At 38.1% G+C, this 26,634-nt stretch overlaps 2 protein-coding genes across 7 annotated transcripts in view; one reads left to right on the plus strand and one right to left on the minus strand.

Annotated features, from left to right (window-relative positions):
• LOC110841493 (lysine-specific histone demethylase 1A) overlaps nt 1–26,634 on the minus strand; it is a 502,755-nt gene that overhangs the window by 472,546 nt on the left and 3,575 nt on the right. For 3 of the 4 annotated variants that reach the window (XM_022087108.2, XM_022087106.2, XM_087346037.1), the window contains exon 2: nt 25,034–25,117. In XM_022087108.2, the coding sequence (XP_021942800.2) occupies nt 25,034–25,117 (84 nt within the window). Of the gene's footprint in view, nt 1–21,641; nt 22,325–25,033; nt 25,118–26,634 lie in introns of those variants that run through there. The other variant, XM_087346038.1, reaches the window with a different exon arrangement.
• Nucleotides 578–19,533, plus strand: LOC110841494 (organic cation transporter protein-like). 3 transcript variants are annotated; one of them, XM_022087111.2, is made up of 12 exons: nt 578–757; nt 901–1,111; nt 2,204–2,373; nt 3,211–3,469; nt 4,513–4,619; nt 8,487–8,641; nt 10,814–10,982; nt 11,798–11,951; nt 12,694–12,794; nt 13,611–13,825; nt 15,922–16,103; nt 17,603–19,533. In XM_022087111.2, the coding sequence occupies exons 3-12, from the start codon at nt 2,231–2,233 to the stop codon at nt 17,792–17,794; spliced, it is 1,677 nt and encodes a 558-aa protein (XP_021942803.1). In that variant the 5' UTR covers nt 578–757; nt 901–1,111; nt 2,204–2,230; the 3' UTR covers nt 17,795–19,533. The 3 variants fall into 3 exon arrangements, with proteins under 3 accessions (XP_021942803.1, XP_021942801.1, XP_021942804.1); XM_022087109.2 differs by having other exon boundaries at nt 578–1,111; XM_022087112.2 differs by lacking the exon at nt 8,487–8,641 and having other exon boundaries at nt 579–1,111; nt 10,814–10,897.

Here is a 26,634-nt window from a genome sequence, read left to right on the forward strand (position 1 = left end):
GCATTGATATGAAATATGTATGTAAATGCCGCTATTCTGTTGGTTGGTTGTGCTCAAAGATCCGTTTTGAGGCGTCAAGAGAAGACGCAGAAAAGGGCACAAGTGTTTAATATAAATAAGATTGGAAAGTATTACCATTCTAAACCGCCATTGCTACACCGAATACGATGAATCAATAGGATGGCGACATTTTTAATGCCTACAGGCTCCATACGAACGTAAGTCACAGTCTTGGAGGGATAGACAAAAACTACCAAGGACCTTGTCAGAATCGACAGCCTCCGGGCTGAACATTTTAATTTGGAACTTCCCGAATTACGAAGCAGGTGTGATAACCACTCGACATTTGTCATTTTCTCCACGAGCATACGGACGAAATGAAAATAAATTAGACTAATTTCTAGTAAAGTGGATGACAGTCTCTTTACACGTCGAACATAAATGTGCTGCACCGTAACACATGAAATGGCAGATCCTTAAAACGAATAACACAGCCCACACAGTGAATCGTGACAATCCCGAATGCAGAAGCCAAGAATCAGCGGGTCGTCGGTATCGATTGGAAAGGGCAGTCTACCCCGTCGCGCCGGCGTGATTTGCACGGTCTTTTCGCCGCGTTGCTTGGCCATGGTCTCACTTATTCGACCATCGGCCTGGCCTTCAGTTAATACGGTATTTGAAAACAATATTACGTGAAATTTAAAGACACGCATAACTACCATTTTTGTGCCTTACGAATCACTTTCACAGATACAAGGTAATATTCATAAAGAACCTACGTTATTTTCCTTCATATGGGCCTACAAACGTGTGATCTAGTAGGAAGGTGCTATCTGCTGTCAAGATCTTCAAGTTAATGGTATGAACATGTGCTGGCAACTGAATTGTTTTTATTCTTAGAATTTTGGCGTGATGAGAAGAATGTTTCAAGGGCCTGTGGCTTAACCAGAGCGTCACACAAATGAATAGGATATACTTTTAACACGAACTAAATTTCGATTCCATCCCAGGAATCGGAACACTTATCGTGTCCAACAGTTTAACAATTTATGAAACGAAAAATTACAGACAGTGCTGTCAAGTGAAAGGATTTGTTACTCCACTCAGACTGGTGAGTACATGTCGACATAATATTATAGCTAAACCTCTATTATTTAAAAGACAAGATATTTTAAAGGTGATTGAATGTATTTTTAAACAACACTAAAATGATTTATCGAGTGAATAATGGTATAAATGTAACGAAATATTATTTTCTAGCAGTTCTTAAACACTTCTAAGAAACCACTTACGAAATGCGATTATATACGATGCTTCGTCGATCAGGGTTGCTGTGGATGGGTGGGAAAGTCGATAGAACACTGTTTTTACAGTATTAAACATATTTCAACCTACAGTGACCTGAGAAGTTACGACACTTTCTGTAGAAAGTCAATTTTCACGCTATATTGTATACAGATTTTAATTTATTTAAAGAACAGTAATTAAATTAATTTCCTTGTGACCTCAATGAAGAAACGAGACAGTGAGTTATTCATTACAACATAGATTAGGCTTATACTTGGTTATGTGGTCGCCAAAACCGGAATTTTTATTTCAACCCCCGTTCTGGAAAAGTTTACAAAATTTACACCACATAAAGCAGGTTACAATAGTTCCCCTTTAAGCCATGGCTACAAACCCCTAGTTACTAGGGAAAAAAGCAGTTCGTCAATCTATAACCAGGTTCCGATATGAAATTTTCTGATCATTTACTGATGGCCATTCCAAACTGCATTGATTATATAGCGCTGGTTGGAAGGATAATATTGTGGGCGATGAATTGGAAAGGATGTGGAAGGAACTCGCATTATGGAAGGAAACTAATAGATCACACTTGCCGAAAGGACATTCGAACACAGCACCTCCAGAATACGAAGCCATATTGCTAGCTTCTACACCACGACATTCGGTGATATGGAATTCGTACTATGTTTCACAAATGTTTTAAATTTTAGGAAAATTTGGCATGCCCGCTGGAATAAAAGTCTGTTTGTACAAGTTGTGATGTTATATCTGGAGATCACTGACTATCATATTTTAAACTACTTCTATGAATAATATATAAACACTGCTAATCTATAGAACTGGGCCAACATTGCTTCCTGTCCCTTAGTTCGTGTCGCTGCTGATGTCATTTAAAGATTTTCACTCTGATTTGCAGTCACGCCACTGAACACTCAGCAGAAGTATGGATTTGGACGAAGTTCTAGACGAAGTAAAACACTTCGGAAAATTTCAGGCCACCAATTACTTGTTACTCAGTGTGGCTATATTGTTTGCGGCCATGTTCGAGGCCAGCTTTATTTTCACGGCTGGGGATCTCGATTACAGGTAAAAAAAATATTTTTGTAGTAATTTCATAATATTATAATATAAAATATACACATATGTATATATACATGTATGTATAAAATACATAATATAACATATAATAGCATTTTGTTTAACTTTAGATGTTTTATTTATTGTTTAGGAGTCGATGTCTCACGATTTGTCAATATGCAAATATCTCATAAAAGTTTTAATACGTGCATCCACACTTAAAGTACCTTGTAGGATAGTAATAATTTTGAAGAATTTTTGTATGGAAAATAATTCAAGCAGAAGAAAGGAAAAATTCACCATTGGGCGGTATTAAAAATATGAGATTCGATTAAGCATAACGTTTGTTTCAATCTACATGAGAAGACTGTAACTGTACAACGCTTTCTATGACATACTAAAAAGGCAGGGATTATTTGCATGTTCTCGTTTTCTCGAAATCAGCAAAAAAAACCGAGTTTGATAAAACGCGGCCAAACAGTCTGAACCCTGTAACACTGCATATAACCCTAATGCATTTATAGAACTTTGAGTGATCGTAAAGAAAATATACTACACACAGGTTCAGAATTTCTTGGCTTGTGTTAAAGTAATTATCGAATTTTAATTAAACCGCTCACGGACGTTGAAATTTAAATCAGGACGGTGATATTCCGAACTGATGCCAACGAACACATCTCTTCAGATAAAATTCAGGAAACAGAGATTATGGAACAAAATTGTCTGGATATAGAATAATAAATATTAAAACACAGTTTTTGCCTTAAATTCTTGTTTAGCCTTAGTATTTCCAGCCGAAGGCAAGTTTCCGTTTCAGACTTCTATGTTGTTGTTTTTTTTTTGCAGATGTCGCATTCCGGAATGCGACGGGGCAGAGGCCACTTTCCAGCCCGAATGGCTGCAGAACGCCGTCCCGTTCCATCAACAGGATTCGCGGTCTGTCCCCTGGCGCTGTCGCCGGTTCGCACCCCGCAATTTCTCCGCCCTAAGTGAAAATTCGCAACGAAATTACTCTTCGTGCTCGCCAGAGAGCTTCGATAACAGTACAGTCATCAGATGTGATGAGTGGATCTACGACGGGGAAGAAACTACAATTCTGAGAGAGGTAGGCTGTACCGCCATGCATTTGTGTTGGTCTTCTTGTAGGTTCATGGGGGGGTTCATGTTAATCCTTACCACCTGTCATTATGGTGATGAAGTGAGCGGAACATGTAGCACGCAGGGGTAAATGCGCAGACTATAAGTGTTCAGGCGTAAAACCTGGACATAAAGGCTAATTCAAAGATGAAAATTAAATGTGTCTTGAATGCAGAAGATTGAAGGAGTTGACTAGATCATATTAGATCAAGACACGACCGAGTTGAGGACTCCTGTAAACATGATAATGAACAGTCTGAAACCATAAAAGACGAGAATTTCTCAAGGACACTGCACCATGGTTTTAGTTTGCTGGATGATAAAATTTTGATAGGCCTAATCAGGATAAGTTACAGCATCACATATGTAGCCTACATTACATGGAATATCTAGGAGTAGACAGGATGATAATATTAAAACAAATCTTGGCAAAATAGTTTTCTGGGGTGTGGACTGAATTCATATGGCTGGCTCTTGAAAATTCCAATAAACTTTAAAATATTCAAAATAAGTTCGCATATTTATGTTACAGTCGATTTTATCAGTCTGGCTTTTCTCGCAATTATGTTTGTTCCAAAATCTTAAAATAATAATACCTACCAGAAGACAGCATCTCGATTTATTTTTAAAATGTTAAGAACAAAATGAGCTACTGCTCTATCATTGATAAAGTTAAGCTTCGTGTACAGTACCAACTAAATCAATTTTTCACTTTCATTTTTAAAGTAAACAGCAATGTAACGCCCAGTCCTTCAGTCAAGAGAGCTAATACTGCAAATAACATATGACAATTTCTTTACATTATAATAGGAATAGGTACGGTTTCCTTGAAGGACACATTTCCTTTGCATAATGCTAAAGAATTTATTTCTTCTGGCGTACGTAAATTTTTTGTATTTATTATGTATTTAAAGTTATTTCCTGCTTTTGACCACAGCTGTTGGCAAGCACTATAATAATAAATTAAATGAATTTTATTATTGGTATTAATTATCACTGTTGTCATTACAGTGGGACCTAACCTGTGAAGAAAATCTTTGGAAGCTCACAATGGTGGGTACTGTAAACAACATCGGGCAGTTTGTGGGATTATCGATCGTCGGAGTGGTTTCCGACAGGTGAGTTGTTCAGGCTTAAGTAATTAAATCTACAGATTCTAGTAGGCAACCAAGCGAGATTTAATGTCTATCTGGTTGCATTGTAACATACAAAAGTGACTCTCACCTGAAATTTGTTGTACTGCCGACAGTTCTAATGGTAACATTATTAATGTTCTAACAAATATAAGCTTCGTAAATCAAACACGTTATTAAAACGTGCTGAAAAAGTGCAGAATAACCGAATATATGTATTCTCCAAATACGTTCGTGGCTACAAAAATTAAGTTAGCGTTTTTATTAATGATTTGTGATGTCAACCATTTCATTAGCTCAGTGTAAATCTGGGTCATAAATACCACAACCGACAGGAGTAAAACAAGTGTTCTTTCAGGACTTGAGTAAATGCATGAAGCCAGTTGAACTCTGACAGATGCTCTTAAGTACTTTAAATTGTACAGCCCTCATCACAATTGACATTACTTTCGTATTATGTCAATTCAAAGGACATACGTCTTAATAGACGCTACTTAGTGTAACATTTATAGATACATAACGTGATTAAGAAGTGTCGATGACTCAAGATATTTCAATTTCTGACCAGATATGTAAGAAGGGGCTGACGAATTTTGCAGAGTTGAGAAGGTTCGTAAATTTTACTCTCAGCCAAGCATTAGAATGAACAAACCAGTTAATATGAAATTGCGGGGCATGTAGCATGCATGAAAAAAGTGAGAATTGCGTACAAAATTTTGTTGAAAGCCTGAATGGTAGAGACCACTCAGAAGTTGAAAGCATGTATGGGAGGATAATATTAAAGAAGGCCACAAGAAAATTTGATGTGAGAGTGCGGACTAGATTTATATGCCTCAGGGTAAGGTCCAGTGTTGGATTCTGGTGAGAAATCTAAGATGGACAATGCAACTTTTTATTGTTGGAATAGTTAGAAATCTAGGATGGTATGATTGTTTGAGCACGAGGCTAGAACAGGAGTAGGCAGGAAATTCACACAAAATTCTGGTAATGAAATGTCTTTAAAAAAAGTTAACTTAGAACACCGAGATGCAGATGACCATCTGTAGGGAGACAGCTGTAAGGGTGGGAGGAGGATAGAATTGACTAAGGATCATGTTAAATGTCTGTCTTTTAGATCAGCGGTATTTAAACTCGGATTTATGCTACGAGGGACATAGTTAAACGTCGTTCACTATAATCGGACACAGCAACAAGAAGAGTCCGGGTCCTCATCAAAGGGCGATAAACTCTGCAGAGGCCCCAAGACATTGTACTGCTGTGCTTCATACATAATTGGAATGTTATTTCGTTCTTCAAGATATTTCTGTTCAATTTCGTCTTCTATCCTCCAATCCTTTGGGCATCAATACTTGCATATGCATTAATTTCTTGTGTACGAATATGTTCATTTTGGTACAGCAACTATCTATACGACTTGCTGCAATGTCTCCTGGTCAACAACATGATTCTTTCCCTTATTCTTTAAAACGCATCTCTCAAGACACGTGGCTTATGATTGATGGGTCAATTGCAGTTCATGAAGCATCTCTTAAATCAACAACATGAAGTGGCTACGCTTTCTTGGGTCCTGTGGCTTTAGAATTTCTTTCGGCAATTCGCTGAAAGTGCGATAACGAAATTGAAACAATTATAAGAACACACATAATTACTTTATTTTAGATTAATAAATTCTTTAAATCGGAACCTAATTGTGACTCGAAGCTGTAGATATGATACGAAGCACATCATATTGGTGCAAACTTCAAGTTTATTTTTACAATTTATAGGCTTTATAAGTGTTCTGTATGGTTATTTGAGACTTGGGCGTGTCGTGAATATAATAACGCTAACAACGCCTGGCTGGAGCTGGCTAACGATGCGTTTTATCTGATCAGTTCTGCCGTGTTCCGATGTATTGAGTACCACTGAACCACGAAATTAAGATAGATGACTTATTTTTCGTTTCTCAAAGTTTTAGTTAGGCAAACACGGCTAACACGGTTAACATGCGACCCTACTGGTCTCGGAGTAAAGGTAATTTTATTTTTTTAAATTTTACCTTAAATAATATTAAAATAACAAATATGTGCAACAAAAATTAATGATACCATTCAAACAAATAAACGGCGTTGCAGTATATTAGGAGTAATCTCCATAGCTTTGTCTTTCACGATGACATCGAATAGCTCAGACAGTGAATGACTAGCCACCAGAGGCTCTGAGGTAATCTCAATAGACTATCCAGTCAGTAGCTCGTACTGAGGTTAATAATGTATGCACCACTTAACTCAGTTCTCCCATACGTCTTCAGAGTATGCCGCTTAAGCACAGAGAAAATTGTCCTCCATAGCTTTCCATGCGTCTTTGTTTTTGTTATTTACTTATTTATTTAACGATGCTGTCAGCAGCTCTGGGTATCGGGTATATTGTGTGAGATGATAGGATGATTATTATAAAATTGTTTGGGAAGAATGAAAAAAATCTATCGTGGACTAATTTAAGGTACTTTCCCAGCATTTTCTTGAAGGGACTAAGGAAAATCATAAGAAACCTCAGTCAGGATAACTAGTCTCCGGGCTAAAATTTGAAACCGGGAACCCCCCCCCCCCAATAAAAAACAGCAATGCTAATCTCACTGTTTTCCATGACGTCAAATTCTATTTTATATTTTTATACATTTATTTCAGTTATATTATGGGTTCATTTATATATTCGAATGTACGACCTACCACATATATGGTATCAGAACCATCTTTTCTGAATTCCGCCACGTACATTCTCATATACCCAGGCTCACGGTATAAAAAACCTAAGGTGTTCTTCAGAATGTTGACAGCAATTTGATCTGAACACTTAACCCGATTTCAGCTCTGGGTTATTACCTGATACCATGACGAAAATCCGGCGTTTAGACTCGTAGAGGAACTGAAAAGGGGGAGGGTCATTACTTTAAATTTGATATTTCGGAGAACGACTAAATTTTAAACGAAGATTTACACGTTCCACTCCATAGACTGCAATCCTTGAGACACTGATAGTCGCTCTGAAGATCAAGCAATTCACCGCCATTTATGAAATCTGATGGATAATTACCAAGTTTACAACAGCCCGCCACTACACCCTGTCCTAATCAAGTTGGAACCAGTCCATAAGTTCACACTTTGTCCTTTAATATCAATCACAAAATCAATAATTTAAAAAAGGTAGAGAATATAAACATAAGACTGCCGAATGGAACAAAATATTTGAGAATAAGTTATAAAATGTAGGTCTATAACGACTAATTACAGGATAATCCCTAGCAATGAGTGCAACACGCGTTAGAAAATCTGACGTTATATTCCTATTGGCAACTAAATAGCTTTATTTTCACGTGGATTTTTCAAGTCATGCTACCTAAATACGTCTATAGATGAACTATAGCATCTAATGCCACGATTTTTGCTTTTAGAGATTTCCTGGTTTATCCAACGTAATACTTCTTCCATCCATCGTTCAGCGCATTAGTTAAAACAGAGTGGTTATAAACTAAATATATTACAGTAACTGTGTTATATATATGTATATACCCTAATACATTAAGCATAATTATTTCTGTCAACGAATTACATATTTGTTAAAGTCATATTTAACACATCTGACATTCCAATATCTCCTGCATTAGTTCTCATTTCCTTTATATATTTTTAATTTATTGTAATATTGACTTAAGTAGATAGGTTACTCAGCAAAGTGTTTCTGTCGTAGTCAAGTCTCAAGCCAACAAACATCTCGCCACAGCGGTCAGCCTGTTCACATCCCATTTAAGAAGTCAAGTAGGGCCTATATGTTTCTCATGCTACAGAATCCTTCCGCCCTCTTCCGTGTTTTCAGAATTGGCCGTAAGACAACTTTGATAGTATCTATGATACTTTCTTGCGTGATGGGCCTGGCTCGATCTCTTGCTTGGAGCTATGAGATATTCCTTCTCTTCGAATTTCTGGACCCGGCTCTCGGAACCGGAGTCTACACCTCTGCATTGGTCCTAGGTTCGTATCTCTATTTCAGTTTAATTAAAAATATACTGATGTTTGGTCTTAGGTTTTGCAGCTGCTTGAATGCGCGGCTTATGAAAATCTTCAAACAGCAAAAATACACGGATTCTGTTTAACACGGAAAATATAACCTATAAACAGGAATCTAACGAAGATGACTATCTTCTTGGATGTTCTTGGTGAGGTTTAAGGTTCTCACGGTTGCGAGTATTAAGATGGCTGTCTTCAGGACTGTAGCGCAGTGTAATCTGATAGACGTTTACCAACATTTCAACAATGCTTACTGCCTTCTTCATCACTCTGGTTATGAAAGCAGTAAGCATCGTTAAAACGTCTGTAAACTTCGACTACGCTTCGCTACATCCCTGAAGACAGCCATCTTAATACTCACAGCCGGCAGAACCTGAAATCTCACCAAGAATCTAATGGACTACAGTCTGCTTGAATATTGTTTTGTGTTTATGTAATTACGCTGTGTACTCCTGAAGACTATTTCATAAAGGAAACTGTTTTCAGAATGGAAGAGAACTGCGCACGACAGTGTACAATATTTTAATGCTTCAATCTGCTTATGGAAAAATGAAAGAATGTTTTGTAGATATGTTGCACAGAGCTAATGGCTTGTGGTTTAGATCACAGGTAGATAAATCAGGGACGGAATATTTTCTTCTGTGGTAACCCACTCTTTGAGATTGCGTCAATACATAGTGATGCCTCATATAAATACCAATGTGCCCTGAAATATTCCGCTCTTTATATGCTACACACAAGGATTCTCATTCATAACTCTGTACCGTCCCAATTTGAAATATTTTACTTTTAGAAATATCAGTGAATAAAACAGGCTCATATATTTTGATAATACGTTGCTTTTCAACTGTAAAAATTAAAGGTGACTTAATAGTGAAAGTATGTGAATGGTTAAGCTGTTTTAAGCACGGGGAGCAAAGTAAACCCTGTCTGTACAGTCGTTAAGGATCTAGTGAATATTTTGTATTTGCCAAGAACTTCTTCATATGCGTGATGACGTACTTCGCAATGGTTGCACGTAACACCGGTGTCGCAGACCTTCAGCAGAGCTGCATTTCTTAAGTGTTTCAGCACAAACCAATAAACCACCTGACTAAAGTACCGACTTCCTCACGCTGCACTAATCGAACGACTTTATAGTCATTTCTGAACTTGCTTCTTGCTTCATTGGCATAGGAAATGATTCGAGGCTTCTCGAGGTATCCAGAACCTCAAGATTCTAAGTTGTTGGGCGGGGGTAACCTTCACTCTGCGCACCGAAACTCATTCATTCATCGCGGTTTACACGTCAACGTCGTATTCGAGGAGTCTTTGGTTCAAAACACAACCTGGAGATTTTCTATTCTGATTTAGGTTCTTTGGTGGTTTTCCTTAACCCTCTGAAGCTCATACAAATATTTTTAATAAGTCAGTTTCTACCGTAAAGAAAACACATAATAAAATTTAGTTAGTTAATGCTGAAAATAATCAATGTTTATTCTAAGAATCACATGAAAGCAATAAGACACTCTATGTTCAATACAAAGAGCTGTTGGATATTAGAGTATACGATGTATAAACTAGGCTTTAAAAGGTTAATTCCTTTCAAGAAACTGCTGGAGCTGTACCCTAAAATGAATAAGAGCCATCTTCCTCCTAAGAGTCCTTGCCCTTTCATAATTTATAACAGGCCTATTCATAATAATCCTAACATTTCTGCCATCAGGAATCATCTATCTCGAATTCGATCGTCAAAAATGTCATGTCATATTTTTCAGTGTGTTACGTATGCCAATACACGACCTGGGTTTGCAGTACCTTCTACATGTTTTATTATATATATATATATATATATATATATATATATTATATACACACAGAGAACATGTGTTTGATCAGCTGACAGCTTCATATACAAATGGCGGATGTTTTTCATTCATTTCCATGCCCATTTTCCTAGGTTCCACATATAAATTCATGCTCTTCAAGGGTGATATCAGCTAATGTTGACAACTAGCCTATTATCACTTGCTTAATATCTGTATAGAAATTTTAATTTAAAATTAAATTAGTTGCGTAGCCTTTCGCCATGCAAATACAATCATGCACTTGTCCTTAAAATTGTTCTTAGTGCTGTTCTTGTAACTGTGGTTGCAGGGATGGAGCTGGTGGGGTCAAGATCCAGAGTCTTAGCAGCAACTATGATTACTTCGTTCTACGCGATAGGCCAAGCTCTGACAGGTATAATCGCTTGGTGGCTACAGAACTGGAGGCTAATTCTAAGAGCCTCATATCTTCCGTCGTTACTGTGCATATCTTATTATTGGTAAGTTACTGTTAGCATGTCCGACAGTTCACCTAACGGAAGAGTCTAGAGCTTTGAACATGTGCAGGACGGTCGGTATACACATTTTCTGTCTGTATCTTCTATTTTCGCCAAACACACGGTTTACATTCTGCTTACGTGTCATATCTACACATACAGGGTGATTCAAAAGGTTAGGGCCAAACTGAAGGAGCGTATAGAGGGACTCAGAGAGAACAACTTTCGAATAGGAATCCATGTCCTCCGAAGTTATCCTGAGTCAGTCGAGGCCATTGAAGGCAGGGAAGTCTGATAACATACCGCTGAAATAATTGTACTTTGCTATTCTCCTACTAGCTTAATTTGGTTTTTTATTAATGTACAAGGATTACATTAGCAATCTTACAAACCAAATTATTATTGACAGGTCAGTGAAGTGACCAGGAGCTTAATGGTGTTTAATCTCAATTCTAAAAGATTTTGACGACGGTAGTTCACACTTAAAATTATTCATTATCAGGATCCTTTCCATCGTCTGTTCTTTAAAACCACTACGTTTCGGAGGCTGGTTTTGTCTCCGTCTTCAGGTGAGAGGTGCCTACTCTGTTGGGTCCCTTAGGGTCCAGTGACAGAGACTAGCTCTATCTAAGGGACCCAGCAGAGTAGGCACCTCTCACCTGAAGACGGAGACAGAACCAGCCTCCGAAACGTCGTGGTTTTAAAGAACAGACTATGGAAAGGGTCCTGACAATGAATAATTTTAAGTGTATTTAATCTCAGTTATATTAGCACATAGATTAATAATTTAACAATTCCTAATTTTCTTGCATTTAAAGGCTTATTCCCGAGTCGGTAAGATGGCTTCTGACGAAGAAAAGAACGAAAGAAGCCTCCGATATTATACTTAATGCAGCTAAGAAAAATGGAGTACGCCTTTCTGAACGTGTGATGAGTGAGATCAGATCATCGTTGGAGCATAAAGACAGTGAGGTGAGTCTTTACTTCAGACTTTGAATAAACAGTTCAAGCAAAACTCCACTGTGTGATTGCAGCAAGCAGTTAATTAATATAAAATAATAATTATGTCACATCCTTTCTCTTAAGAGCTGCAATTTAATGTTAAGTAAGAATAATTCAGTAATTGTTTCTTGCATTATCAAGTGTTAATTAAGAGGTTACTGGTTTGTTTGGATTGTTGATTAGATTTATTAAAGATTTGTATAAAACATTCTAATTTGGGTCTACATTCAGCTATATCTGTTAATTAAGTGTTTATTAACGCTGTGTGATATAAGGAGTGCGCAATGTTATTATTTCAGTAGGCCTACAGTTTTATTTAAGAAAGCCCCAGCGAAAAATGGTCAATTTAGCTAGTGATTCGTGGCGCTGAATCTGTGTTTAAGAAACATAAGACCATTGTGCATCGCGGCCCACAAGTCACAATTTTTGAATACTGATGTTTTATAGAAGTTCAGCAGTTACTGTCAGTTATGTAGGATTTGAGGTTTACACGGCGGTGAGTCTGAAGATGGGTGTCTTTTGGGTTGTTGCGCCGTGTAGTCTGGTAAAAGTTTACCGACATTTCAGAAGTCATTGCGATGTTCGCCCTGATGATGGAGGCATTAAGGACCTCTGAAACGTCGGTAAACTTCTACCAGACTACACGGCGCAATAACCCAGAAGACAGACATCTTTCTACTGTCAGTTACATGTACTGTTACAATATTCCCAGGACAGCCTGGAAGGAAGTGGAAGTCCATGGAAAGAGGCACTTGGACAAGTCTTCAGATCGAAGACTTTACTAATAAGACTAATTGTCTGCATCGTTTGCTGGTAAGCGTCGTCTGTCCTAACGGTGTAGATTTAATTAACCTGGCGCAGAATAGGGACTGATGGCGGGGTCCTCTGAACACAACAACAAACCTTTGGTTTCCATAAAAGTCGATCAATTTCTTGGCTAGCTGAATGTACTATTTACCTTCTCAAGAAGTACTGTGTTCCATGGAGCTGGTTGGTTAGTTATAACGAACTAAATGCACTGACGTCCTCTCCCGCTATTAGTCTTGTCATTGTTGACCAGGAAACCAACATTTCGGAAAGTGGATCTATCTCAAAGCCACACTCCGATTTTACGCTGAATTTCTGACGTAAATTCAAAAGAAAAATATGTTAAATTCTTTTATATATTAGTATATAATTTTTCACAAAGAACCTAAAAAGGGGATAGGGATAATAAAGGAGTAATTCATCTATATGGAGTAACAGTTTTAATACTTTAAAAAACCTTGTGAGTTCCTTGAATGTTGCTCGAAGTAGCCGAAACACGTAGGGAGGAAAACATAATATGTAGTTACATTGCACGGTATTGATACAGCTATTTATTGTCAGTAGCTGAAATTATATGGCGTCGAATAATAGGATGATCAGAATTGAAAAAGTTTTGGAAGAAAGCGGTCGTGGCCTAATTTAGTTATGACACCGGCGTTTGACTTGGTGGATTGAGAAAGCCCAGGAAAGATCTTAGCCAGCACAGCTGGTTGTCGGGTCGTAATTGACCCCAGTACCTCTAGAATAAGAAGTATGAGTAGTAACCATACGACAGCTAAGTTTTGTGTTCTAGGAAATGTTGAATATTTCCTTAATTTTCAGGGTCAGCATTACGTTCGTATACTTCGGCCTGACAGTGAATTCCGTGTCAGTGGGCAGTAACAAGTACACGTCTTTCATCCTGGTGGCTCTGATCGAGTTACCTGCGTACGTGGCCACTTACTTATCGCTGAAGAAGTTCGGAAGGAAAATCTCCCTTTGCTCAACGCTCATAATTTCGGGCATCCCCTGCACAGCCTTCGCACTCCTACCGCCAGGTAAAAAGCAACTATTGTCAACGAAAGTGAAGAAGAGACGCGAGCTTCTAGGGTGGCGGTGCTGACGCGAAACTGCAATGAGGTTCTGCGCACATTGAATATTCTCTTTGACATTACGACCAATTTGTTTGTTTCTTTAGTTTAATCATTGCTTACAAGTCTGTCGCTGTTCGTTGTAGCGAGCGATCTTTTGAATGTTCAACCATGTCAAGAATTCGAATGCAAGATGAGGACAAGACCGACGTTTTCAAGTATAATAGTACCGTCCTTCTGGCCACGTGTATTCATTTCTCTCTTTGACGGTAATATTATACCTGAAAGCTTCCTCGATCGTACGAACCGTTGTTTGCAGATGGCTCAGCAGTAGAGTCCTTCTTAAGAAGGTAGTGATGAAATTTCTTTTGTGAAACACGAAGTTTCATTGCCATTACAGCGTTCACAAGATCTCGCAATCGGGCCCTGCCCTGATCAAGATAAACACCGAACATCGAGGTCGAGGGGTTGGTATTCCTACATCGTACTTAAGAGGTCCCGGGATCAAATCTCGACCCGAAATACAGTTCTCCATGCATAATAATTCTAATACTTGTCGTTTTTTTACAGTTTATTGCACGAAGTGCAAAGAGTGATCGCATTTGGGAGAAGTCTTATCCGTCTGTCTGTTTGAACGTGCAACCTTCTAAAACGCAGAATTAATATCTATTAAATTTGGCAGTAGAAATGAACATTAAAAATGTTGGAGATAGTTTGCTTTTCGAACATGTTTTCCTGAATTATAAATCCGACATTACTTCGTCGTGTAATAAATCGACACTTATTAAGATTTACAATATTTGACAATTGTTTAACGAATCCAAGGGAATATCAATTTCTGGTTCCCTGCCAAGGCCAAATCAGTGTATACAAAATTTCCAGGAGTGCATTTGGAAAATACAAAGTAAGCCTGTATGTTCGCGCCCGTAGGTCCTATTTTCTTCCTTCTGGAGGGTTCTTTTTGAGCTACCAAAATTATACTGCCATAATACTTTCGTGTAAACCATTTCACACCTTCTTTTATTTGGTAACGAAAATAGTACTTTATTAGCGAAATGTTTCACAGAGCTTCTCGTAATCTGATTATGAATGTTACGTGTTCAAGAACCAGATTGGTTAAATTCACAACACCAATTAGATGCCTAATTGTTACACCCATTCATTCCTGGAGCAAGGTGGAGGTAAAATGTATTTAAGACGATCTTGTGACATAATTGCTATCTAACGAGTGTGTACAGACACGTGGTGTAAAGTTTTTGAAAATTTCTGGGTCCAAAGAGCACAATATTGTGTACGTGAGGATTTTTTTGTTTTTAACAAGACACCGCTCCGTGTTTGTTTACCGTAAGCTACTGCACGCTTTGCAGATAACTTACAACCATCGCCAAAACATTGAAGCTTCTCCAAATATTTAACACTCTTTTAGCTTTATAACAGTTTATTACACAAGATCTCAGGATTCAGTTTTTCCAGTAGTGAAATTGAAGTAAGAAGAGCCTAGAAGATGGAGGCGATATTTTTATCCAATACGCAGGTAACTAATTTCAAGACGCCAGAACTCAGAAGATTATAAATGAATTCATCACTGTCGTCAGAAACTCAAATTCAAGATAGGAACAAGAAGTTTAACATAAGTAAAATAATTCGACGTTACACCTACTCTTGTACTTTTTGTAGATTTAATCTTCACAGTCGTTTTACAGTAAGTTAAAACTATATTCGCTTTCGGTAATAAAACCCACAGTCCCATGCGGACTCGGTGAACATAGGTCCACATGTAAATTAGAGACAAAATCAAAATTACTGCTAACAGGAGATATGGCCCCTTGTCAGTACACTGTTAATTCCTCAAATTTAAGTACCCGTTTCATTTTACATCGGAGGATAATATTAAATGGACTTTAAAGGAATGCTCAAGACAAGAATTACGGCTCTAGGGAACACGGTAACGGATCTTCGTGTTTCGTACAGAAGTTTTTTTCTTGACTAACTGAGTATCAACTTGTCAGTAAGGTGTTAGCCTTTTGTAGTTTACATAAGGCGCAATTTTCTGTGTGCGACAGGCTTGGAGTGGGTACGTCTGCTGCTTTTCTTGGCTGGAAAATTCGCCATCACCATCTCTTATACGGTGATGTATGTGTACAACGCAGAACTATTCCCGACACAACTCAGGCACTCCCTGCTAGGTGCCTGCGTCATGTTTGGGCAGATCGGTTCCATTCTTGCACCACAGACACCGTTGCTGGTAAGGCGAATAGTGGCTAAGTGAATAAAAACCTAGAACAAATTAAGAAACCTACGCATGATGTATCGATTCGCCGAGATTTACCTTTCCGATTGGTTTTAGTTACGTCATAGACGGGAATTCGCGTAGATCTTCATGTAAATGACCCGTTATTGATTGATTTTAACCAAAATTTGAATGTGTTGACAAAAGCCATTCGGCGGAGTTGTTACACACGGACAGACGTCTAACGAAAACAATAGGCACATTATTACAGCTTTTAGTTGCAAACAAACCTGGAAACGCGGACATACATCCGTACCCCTATCACAGTCTTCAACCAGAATAGTCTGTTTCTTACTTCCCCACCCTACCCCACTTATACGACTGAAGCAAACAGCAGTCCAATAAAGTAGGATTCAGTTATACTACTTAACGAATCTCATGGAGAAGAGGCTTTCTTGAGAAGCATTATTATCTCTGTTTTTGTACAGGCTATGTTTCGTTGTTCGCATTGGTTCAAAATTATATTTTCTTGGAATTCATTTACGCTGTGAACATACATGATAATATACGTATGAGCAGCAACAGCTAATAGCTATCAGGAACGGAAATGACCTTGTCCTCATTCACGTTATTTAAATCATACGTGAGAAACTACAGATACGTTTACAATACATCAGATGCTCCCACCAAACAAGATTTTAATTAGAATTACAATAGTCTACAAGGTCGGTATCGTACAAACGTCGAACAGAATATTAACGTGTCTAATTACAGATCGGAACATTTTCATTTTATTAAAGTTATCTTTATAAAGTTTAGTTTAACTATCAACTATCAGTCAGTGAAGAAAAATTATTGACCGAGCAAAATGTGTAAATCAGGCTTTGCGTAAATATGATCGCTCTCTTTTTTTTAAAAAAAGGAGAACACATATTATATGTTCTTGGAACAGAGTTCTCAGGAAAATTTGCCTATTTGGACGTAAGTGGGATAAAATGAGGAACTTAGGACATTCCAAGGAATTTCGGGCTTTCATAGTGTTGTACAAGCTTTGTGTTCCATTTCCATAGTTTAATTCTTTACATCGGTAGGTACTTTAATCGCCTCTTTTCCTCAACTACATGATCATCTCCAATTCGATATCACCTCGTTCTTTCGCTCCACAAATCAGCACGATCAAACCCAACTCGTCACCTATTGCTTGCCCTGTACGAGGCCTCCAAAAGTCCACAAACATTACATATTAACCCTGAAGATGGTAACTACAATGTTTGCCGAAACGACGGATAACTTTTAACATTCGACGCGGCTCATCCCGAAAATACAAAGTCGTACACTGAACTCCAACCACTAAACCAAAGGACAAGACTTGGATGTTATTTCTTTCTTTAGTGGTCTACTTAGTTACTAAACTGGACAATTAATTACTTTGTTAGTTGTAGATGTTGGTGTGAGTTTAGATTTAGTTAATCGGTCGGTGTGTTAGTTATTGATGTATCCCTCTTTATGTCCAGAATGAGGTGATGGAATCTCTTCCACTTCTCATGTTCGGAGTCATGTCGGTGTTTTCTGGATTACTGGCTCTATACTTCCCTGAAACTCTAAACGTGAAACTACCAGACACAGTTGAAGAAGCGGAAAACATTGGGAAACACATACGACGTATGAACGACGACAGCGAATACGAAGCCCAAGAACACATCTGACGTACACTCTGCAATTAACTTTAATTTATACCACCATGACAAGTAGGAGACATGGAAACAACATGGAGGCATACTGCAGTCAACATTCACTGCAACTACATTCTTAAAATAATGTCTTCGGAGACAGTGATGCAGCAGATTTTATAGAGTTCCCTTTGAAGCTGAAGTTTGTCTAAATAATATCTAAGGATTCAGCCCGTATTTCAAAGAAATCACAACACCTCATAATTACAAATATCAAGTGGTTAACGCTGTTTAAGGGAATAATCGCTCTTTACCTTGAGAAACATACGAAGCATATAAATTCAAGCTGCAAGCTTTATTGGTTGTTAAAGCAAGTGGCACGCTTGGTTTTAAAGGGTAAAACAAACATTACGACTCTATTGTTATTAAATCTAGGCACAAGAAACAAATCGAGTAGAGTAGCATTTGAGGTTTTCACAGAGGGGAGTTTGAAGACAGCCATCTTCAAATCGAGTAGAGGCTGCATTTTATACCAGACGATGCAAAGTGTGCTCCCTTGATTTTGGTAGGTGAAACCATATCATTTGAAATAACGTAAACTCTATGCATGACTGTAAACACAATTCTCTAGAAGAGAAGTTGTAAAATGTGATACGCAATAAAAATCTAAATTCTAATAAGACTTCCATAACACAACATTAAAATGTTTCAACCTAGTTTAGAACAAACAATGTTAACTTTAAGAGGGTTAAACATTTTGTGGTTCTTGGAAATAATATTTTGTAGACTTGTTTGATATATGCCAAGTGAATTCAAAGTGGAATTTTCTTCCCTTCAATATTCAATGAGAATCATTCTTCCTTCCTCAAATTTTCATGAAATGTTCAAGGAAAGATAAATTTATTGAACTCATTCTAAGCAAAATAACATATCTCCATGCCCCTATACGCCTCCATGCTTTGGAACATAGACACTGAGACAGCTTAACTTTTATCTTTAACTTATGAAACCTTATTCTTAAAATATCCTTCCTGAACATTAAATTATGATGTCCAAGTATTTTTAGGGGTATTCTAATACACATAATTATAAATAGAAATACCAGTTTTAGACCGGTTTTGGGGAGTAATCTGTTATTTAGGCTCTGTTCATCAGTGCAAAATGCTTGCAAACTCAGGATATGCGAAACATACGAAGCGTCCAAAAGTGAGCGAAAAATCTTGCCTTACTTGTTCTGCGTGTGGTTCTATACGCGCGCGCACACACACACACACACACACACACATACTTGTTCTTTATGCACTAAACAAAAAACTGAATCAATACAATTTTAAAAAGTGGTCTTATTTATATACTTTACGAGTACAGTGTTGAGTGTACGCCCACTTCTCCATACGTTTCCATGGTCTGATGCTCAATTAAGCACAGGAACAAATTTACGTTTTACAATGTTACAGTTCGATTTTTAATTTCTGATACCAAATTGTAAAGTTTAGTACTTGTTTGTTTCGCAATTAAATAAATTACTTTTATACATAAGCCACGTTTCTCATCTATTTTATAAAAATCTAATGACACTGCAAAAGTTTATGTAAGTGCAATAATGAGCGTGATTTCACTAAGAAGTAACTACTTCAAAAAGAACTGTAATTATATTGTCCATTATCGGGCCTTACATTTCAAGTAAAATTTTGCCTTATTCAAGCTTAGACTATGTACTATAATCAATATTTACAAATACAAAATAAGACTAAATATATAGTGTTTATTATGAATTTTGTAGCATTTGTTCTGTTCTTCCTTTTATCCTTCGGCAGTTCCTCGTGACAAAAACATCCTTCAAACAATTAATCCTTAAGTCTACATGCATGCGAGATGTTGAAAGAACATCTCACAAGACAGTAATCTTCATATTCGTAGCTATGAAAACCTGAAACTTCACCTGCTCATCAAGATCGTTCAACATACAAGCCTAAGCATAATATGTGGACATTTACACCAACTTTACTTGTAATAAGGCTTTTCTATGTGATGTCTACGCATAGCTCTCGAAAAGTTTCCGTTAATTACGCAGGATAAGTTTCAAGAGCACGTGTTTTTTCAAGGCTGTTTCAGTTTGCATGATGCATCAAGCCGTCAAACATGTAGAGACAGCATCTCCTTGATCCATGCATTTCACCAGCAAAACTTATTGGTCCCTAGTAGCTGCATCTTCTCCGTAGATTAAATTAAATCCGTGGCGTAACTGCTCCAGAGAGCCAAAGCCGACTAGCTTGACTGCTGGTCTCACGTTCACATGCCTAAGCAGAGGTGAACGATCATCCAACCAGATATAGGGTGACGTGTGGTCAGCACGACGAACCCCCAGCCATTGCTAGTTTTCCTGACCGGATTACGCTACTCATTGTAGCTCCCCAATTTCCTCACGATGCTGGGTTGGCACCGGTCCCATACACTGGTCGAAAGCTCACGAGAAATTTTTTTCTCCCCCGAGACTCGAACCAGCGCGCATTCCGTATCGCCGGTCCGAAGCATGATGCCTCAGACCGCGCGGCTACGGCGCGGGAGTACTCTTCTCCGTAGATACTTACTTCAATTGTTGAAGGATGTTGAGCTACTCATGCAACAACGGTGTGATTTTAGCACGATGGTGCTTTGGGGCATGTCATTGTCTGTACGGAAGTGGTTAGGCTGGTATCAACCCGAGTGTTGTATCAGTCGTGGTCCCGTGGCCATCACGGTCACCAGACTTCAATACGACAGACTTTTTTTTGTGAGACTCCATGAAAGTGCGGTTTACACCAACATTGTTGATACCAGACAGAAACTCTGGCAACGCATACAGGATGCAGCAAACGAGATTCGTACCACATCCGGGGTTTTCGAATGCGTGTCTCCTTAAGACATTGCGTTGACGTATGCATTCATAATCATGGAGGGCATTTCGAGCATATGTTGTGTTCAAGTACATCTTCCTTCAGTCAAATATTTCGTATTTCAAAGATAATGTAAAAGCCATGCAAATTTTATTGTTACATTTCTGGGCCTATGTTCATATGCCACTTCTGACTCATAGTAATGTCCTGAAGGACCATTATTATTTACGGCACATTACTTCGAAACATTCTGCATACCTCGTTGTCCTTGCTGTTCATGTATCTGATAGTCGGTCAATTTTTATACGTATTCCTCATAACTTTAAATGTGTTATGTCACTGATCTAAATAACACCTACGACTCTCTGAAACAGGTTGTACTGCTTTACTTAAACAATCTTTCTTATTTGCCTTTCGGTTGCTGTATCTTATCGCGTCACACGACGTGGACTAATATTTAAATCTTATACACGTTCTAAATCACTTGTTATCTTTCATTATCTTCTAAATAAACAAGAGTGGAAACGTGTACTCTGCGGCATACACTGAGATTCCAAAGGTGCTGAGTTCCTGCTACGGCTGATGAAAGAGGCAGAAAGTACTTTCTGGACACCAGATGCAGAGGCTGAACAGTGCAGTACGCACCAACATTTAGAGTGACGTCAGTGACTTGATGCTGATTAACGTAAATTGTGCTAAGCATTCGTTACTTGCAGTTTAGATTGTCGCAGATATTTCCTGTCGATTTCAATGACACAGACACACACTCTTTCCACCATACTTATTGGTCAGCAGTACACACCCAATCGCTCTCATTGGTTCGCGCACATATTCCAGTATTGCAATTTTGACGTTATTCTATCTATCTGACCTTCCATTGTTCCACTCACCGACCCAAGTTAAGAGATTGTAATTTATGTATCATAAAAACATACAACCTTGTGCTCTATGGCAATGGCGCTATTTATGATAATGTTTCTTCCTATGGGTTAAAGAAACCTTCGTACCTGTTTATAACAACTGACATTTAATCTCCACAACAGCATCATCTTCCTCTTCTTCATAATTCACCATTATGACTAGTGTCCAGTAACCGTATCACACAAACATCGATCAATTCCAGACAATTCTTCCAAATTCTAGTCTTCAATTCCTTCACAGTTACAGTAATTTTACATCGAAACCCACATATAAAGCATAAAATAATGTTAAAAATTAATGCACTGCATAACAATTCTAGCACGCTCGCCCGAACTTGGCATTTGACCTTCGTAAATTCTACCAGTGACGTCAGAATTGTCTGGGGGTCAATACCCTGTGCGTGGATGGAGTACGTGCTTATAGATGAAGTCATCACGGAGTACTTCAAATGGGGATTCCCCAAACGGTGGGTGCTTTTCCCAAGCGCAGTCATTTCCGCGCTCAGAAACGGTACAAGGTCTTTGTGTGACGTGTCCAATACGTTGACCGAATTTAGCAGAAATTTTTAATGTTAAGACAAGTGTTAAGAAAATTGCCTAATATCAGATTACAAGAATATCCGTTCAGCGATTAATGAGTTGTTTCTGCAGACAAACAGACCGACACAGTGAAGGTGCTAAACATTTTTTAACCTCTGTTTCTTGAACTTTCTTCACTCGTCACTTAACACTTCCCGCGTTCGTACTACGCAGTTACTGCATTCTGGACTGCAATAACAACGTAGACACGTCGAACCTGAAGATTGGCGCATGCGTTCGGAACTTGTAGTTCGATAAACACTTAGTAAGTGTGTAGAAAGTGACGAGTGAATTAATATTTAGTACCTGAAGAATACACATCGGGACGCTGCACTATAGATATTTTTAACTTCTATTTGCAAACACCCACAAGAAGCATATTCCTAAAAATTCACGTTAACGTTAATTACTAGTAACAAACATCTTAATAAATTATTCTACAATATTTAATTTTGGTTCTACCATACGCGAGCGCCATCACGCATTACGCATAGAGCGCACTGAAAGAAAGAAGCGTAAATATAGTTCGCCCTCAACACTTTGCAAGTTCATTCTTTTTACACATCTTCTGTGTAACAGAAGCAAAGTTATTTAGGGAACACTCGAGGGAAAAGTGCGTCTTGCTCCGAGGAATCATCCGTGAAGTCCCATTCATTTCCACTACATCACCAGTTCGCAACTTTACGGACAGCGGAACACTTCTGACCTCAAAAATTACTACCAGAACCCCAAACATAAATAACAAACTCAATAATAACAAAATATTCTCGGGAAAACAGAGCTTCCATTCCTTCAAGAATGTTTTAATCGAGCCTGTACATCGCAGAGTGAAGAACTATAAATTCAAATTGATACTATTTAGTGGTCGAATTACGTGCACAATTTCCACCGTAACAATTTATCAGGGAAAATATTTTTACGTTAGCCGGAAAAATTTGAGGGAAGAAACCACAACAGGGAATTTGATGTACAAGGGAGGACAATTAGGAAGAATAAATTCTGTACCTTCCCTGGGACACAACTGTTACCGACAAAAGATAGAAATATTTAAATCAACAGATTAATAATTTTTAAAAACGTCGTAAGAAATAAGAATGGAAACAGACGTAAAAATTTAAAAATTCTATAAGATTCTGTCAGATCCGTTACTTTTCATAAGGCAGTAAAACAAGGACTATAAAGAAAAAAGTTTGGAATCGATTAATATCTCACGCAACAGATATAACACAGCATTTTCCCAATAAAATGTTTACTCCCACATGCTAGTATCTGGTTTTTAAACGATAACGCTAACGTCTTTTCATGGATATTGTTCTTCCGACATGATATTTCTTCACCCTCTGGTGAGTTCCAATTCTGGAGTAATTTAAGCCATTTAATCCTTAATAGGCATTTTATAAAATTCCTTTGATGAGGAATTGGCCCATTTCAAAGTTTTTACTTACAAAGGACGACTCAATATAAAGAAACCTGAACTTCCACTCATGACAAGACAGGGATTCGAAAACCCGTCCTCAGTTTTCGACAGATACAAAGGCGTGCCCGCTTCACACACACAAGAAATGCCATCCCTTTCGACAAACCTAATTTTAAATATTTAAAACAACTTTTAAAACCACTACCGGCCTCAAATGCATTAATTTTAATAGCTGATTAAGAATAATTGCCTTTCTCGACTCTCTATCACGAAACCACGAAATGTTATCTTCGATATTCCGAAGGCCAAAGAAACCACCGAATCACTCTTGTCTTTCACAGTCCCAACTACATATATCGACTCTTAGTACAGTTTAAATTTAAACTCAGGTGTTTAAATGTTTAATGTCGTTTTCAAAGTTGGCCGAAGCCATTCATTTTTGAGAACCACTTCACATCTCAGACGGCTGTGTTCCCACATTAATCGCTTAACTGTAGGCCTAGTCTTCTATAGCCGTGTTCTTCAGAAATATTTATTATTATAGTCACTGACAATTGTTCTTTTCACAGTTTCTTAAGGGCGCTTTCCCAATTTCCTTAGGAAACACTGGTTTAGTTGTTGATCTGCTGGATACCCAACACTCTTTCACAGAGCGGTCGGAGCGTGAAGCTGAACATTCATGTTGACCTAGTACAGAGGTCTAGAATGCCTGCTGATTTACCTTCAGGTTACTGTGCGCCATTATGGTTTCAATCGACACAGACACAACTTAATTTTATCCTTACGAGCACACAAAGGAACATTTAACTTTATAGAGTAGACATCTTGCTTACAAAAGTCCGCCACTGGGCTCCATTATGAGCCATATGAATCCAATCCCAACTTTACATACCATTTCTTGGAGATCCATTTCAGTACAACTTCCCTTAACTATAGTTCTCTCAAGGTATATATCGTCTGTTCAGTCTGACTTTCTGTCTAAAACTGTACGCACGTGTCATCATTCCAACGAACGTCGAGTCAAATATGCTAACCCGTCGAGGTCTGAAGCTATTTGTGGTATTTCGTAACGACCTAATTATTTTTTATTGTTAGAGGCTGTTATAATCCCCCCCCCCCTCATCAAAGCCTAGCCGTACAAACACCCGTTGTCATCTGTACGCAAATGCTTATGCAACATATTCTAGTTTCTATCAGCAATCTGGAGGCCGTCTACTTCATACACAACGTGAAGACGCGGTGACGAAGAAGGCGTGGACACAAAAGATTTCTGTTTTGAAGTCGCGTATGCAACTACCTTTTGATTAAAACTTCTGAAAATGTATGTTACCGTCCACCAGGATATTTATACTGTATGTTAACGAGGGATTCTAGCCAAAAAGAAAATAAATTCGCATATGACTAAACAAACATACACTGTAAACTACAATTAATAGAGAGTTTCTTACCGGAAGCTAAGAAACATATGCACACACGGACTTACCACAAAATAAGCAAACAGGACTTCGTCTTTCTCGTAAAGAGTGTCCGGCCTGACGCACTTAGGAGATCCCGCTCTGTCACACATCTGGAAGGAAAACGTCAGTACAATTTTACGGTTTTAAACATTTTTTATATGGCAGGGCATGTGTGTAGAGTGAGGGAGACAAGGAATGCAAACATGTGACGTGAATACAACACAAAAATCTGGATGCTCCACAGACTGAAACGGTGAAGGCCGCACGGACGCGGGGCGGAGAGTGAATGTTCTTGACAGGACAAATTAATCTATTATTTGAAGAACCACAAGTTCACAAAAAAAAAATACAAAAAAAATCTGGAAAGAAAGGAAAAAGCGAACACTCTATTTATTTAGTGTGATTTGTTTTCCCCCAAGAATAATTGGTAAGTGTCTAATTACAGCTTAATAACCTCTTTTGTACCTAAGCTAAAGTTATTTTTATAGGACTTGAGGTGAGTAAGAAGATGGTTATCTTCCTGATGATGGAGGCAGCAAGGACCTCTGAAACGTTGGTAAACTTCTGCCAGACTACACGGCGCTACAACCCAGAAGAGAACCATCAAAGTCATCTTCGGACTCCTTTGGCTTTTGTCATTGCTGGGTGAACTGACGTTCGGTGGTTTCTTTATGGTCAGTGCGTAAGCCAAAACCTAGTAGTAATATAACACGCGTCTCATGTCTTGTCAGCGGGAAACAGACGATAGATACAGCTTTCCGTGATTGGACCAACGTTCTTGTAGGATACGATGCATTTACCCCTAGTGGTTGTCATGGTAACAATAGCCCAATTCTATCAAAAAGTTTACTCACGTGGTTTTACAAAAACCTATTCAAATGAGTTGCTACATGCTGCAAGTAGTTACCATAAGACACCAGATATAGCAGTATTTTTTAATACTGACGTAGCTTATCTGGGATTTTTTCTTCCGAAAATCACTTTAGCAAGTTTTACACACCCTTTACAAGTCTCTCGACATAAAAACGTTATAGTCTTCTTATTAACAAGCCCTAGTACTGCCACAGTAAATAAGTAACAGAGCCTATCACGTTTATAACATACGAAGAAAACAATAAACCGCTTTGGTGCTCTCAACCAGCATGAACTTACTACGAAGCAATTGTTCAACCACTTCACAATTTACTATGGAATGCACATACACAGACATGGAAACATATTGTGGCAATATTTTCTTTGAAATTAAGGGTAATAAACTGGGAGAAATCTTTATATATTGGGATATCATAAGGCAGAGAGACACAGTGCCACTTTGGTTAAGTGGATTTAACCCCATCACAAGCAAATTCTTCTTTACTTCTCTAAAGCAGGCGCCAGAATTATACAGAAGGCATCATGGACCTAATTATCACAGAATATTCCTCATTTTCACCCCAAACTGTAAATTCAAAGAAACTCGCTAATTTTAATAAGTGTGAACCTGACATGTTGCAAGGTTAATTATCGTCTGCTTCTAGAGACTACAAAATTAACTTTCAATCACGTAGACCGCATTCACATTATATACGCACTTCCGGATGTAGAATAACTTCAGTGACTTCCGACGCCAAATTTTTGTTATATGTAT

The sequence above is a fragment of the Zootermopsis nevadensis genome, unplaced genomic scaffold, assembly GCF_977971745.1.
Source record: "Zootermopsis nevadensis isolate Lab colony 2312 unplaced genomic scaffold, Znev_1.0 Znev_ptg000010l, whole genome shotgun sequence".
NCBI lineage: Eukaryota > Metazoa > Arthropoda > Insecta > Blattodea > Termopsidae > Zootermopsis > Zootermopsis nevadensis.

Excerpts from the sequence above, each read along its gene's own strand:
- LOC110841494 (XM_022087109.2), top strand. The coding sequence starts at position 2,231 with ATGGATTTGGACGAAGTTCTAGACGAAGTAAAACACTTCGGAAAATTT. Across the intron at positions 11,952-12,693 it reads TGGAGCATAAAGACAGTGAG|GACAGCCTGGAAGGAAGTGG; the intron begins GTGAGTCTTTAC and ends CAATATTCCCAG. Across the intron at positions 12,795-13,610 it reads ATTGTCTGCATCGTTTGCTG|GGTCAGCATTACGTTCGTAT; the intron begins GTAAGCGTCGTC and ends CTTAATTTTCAG.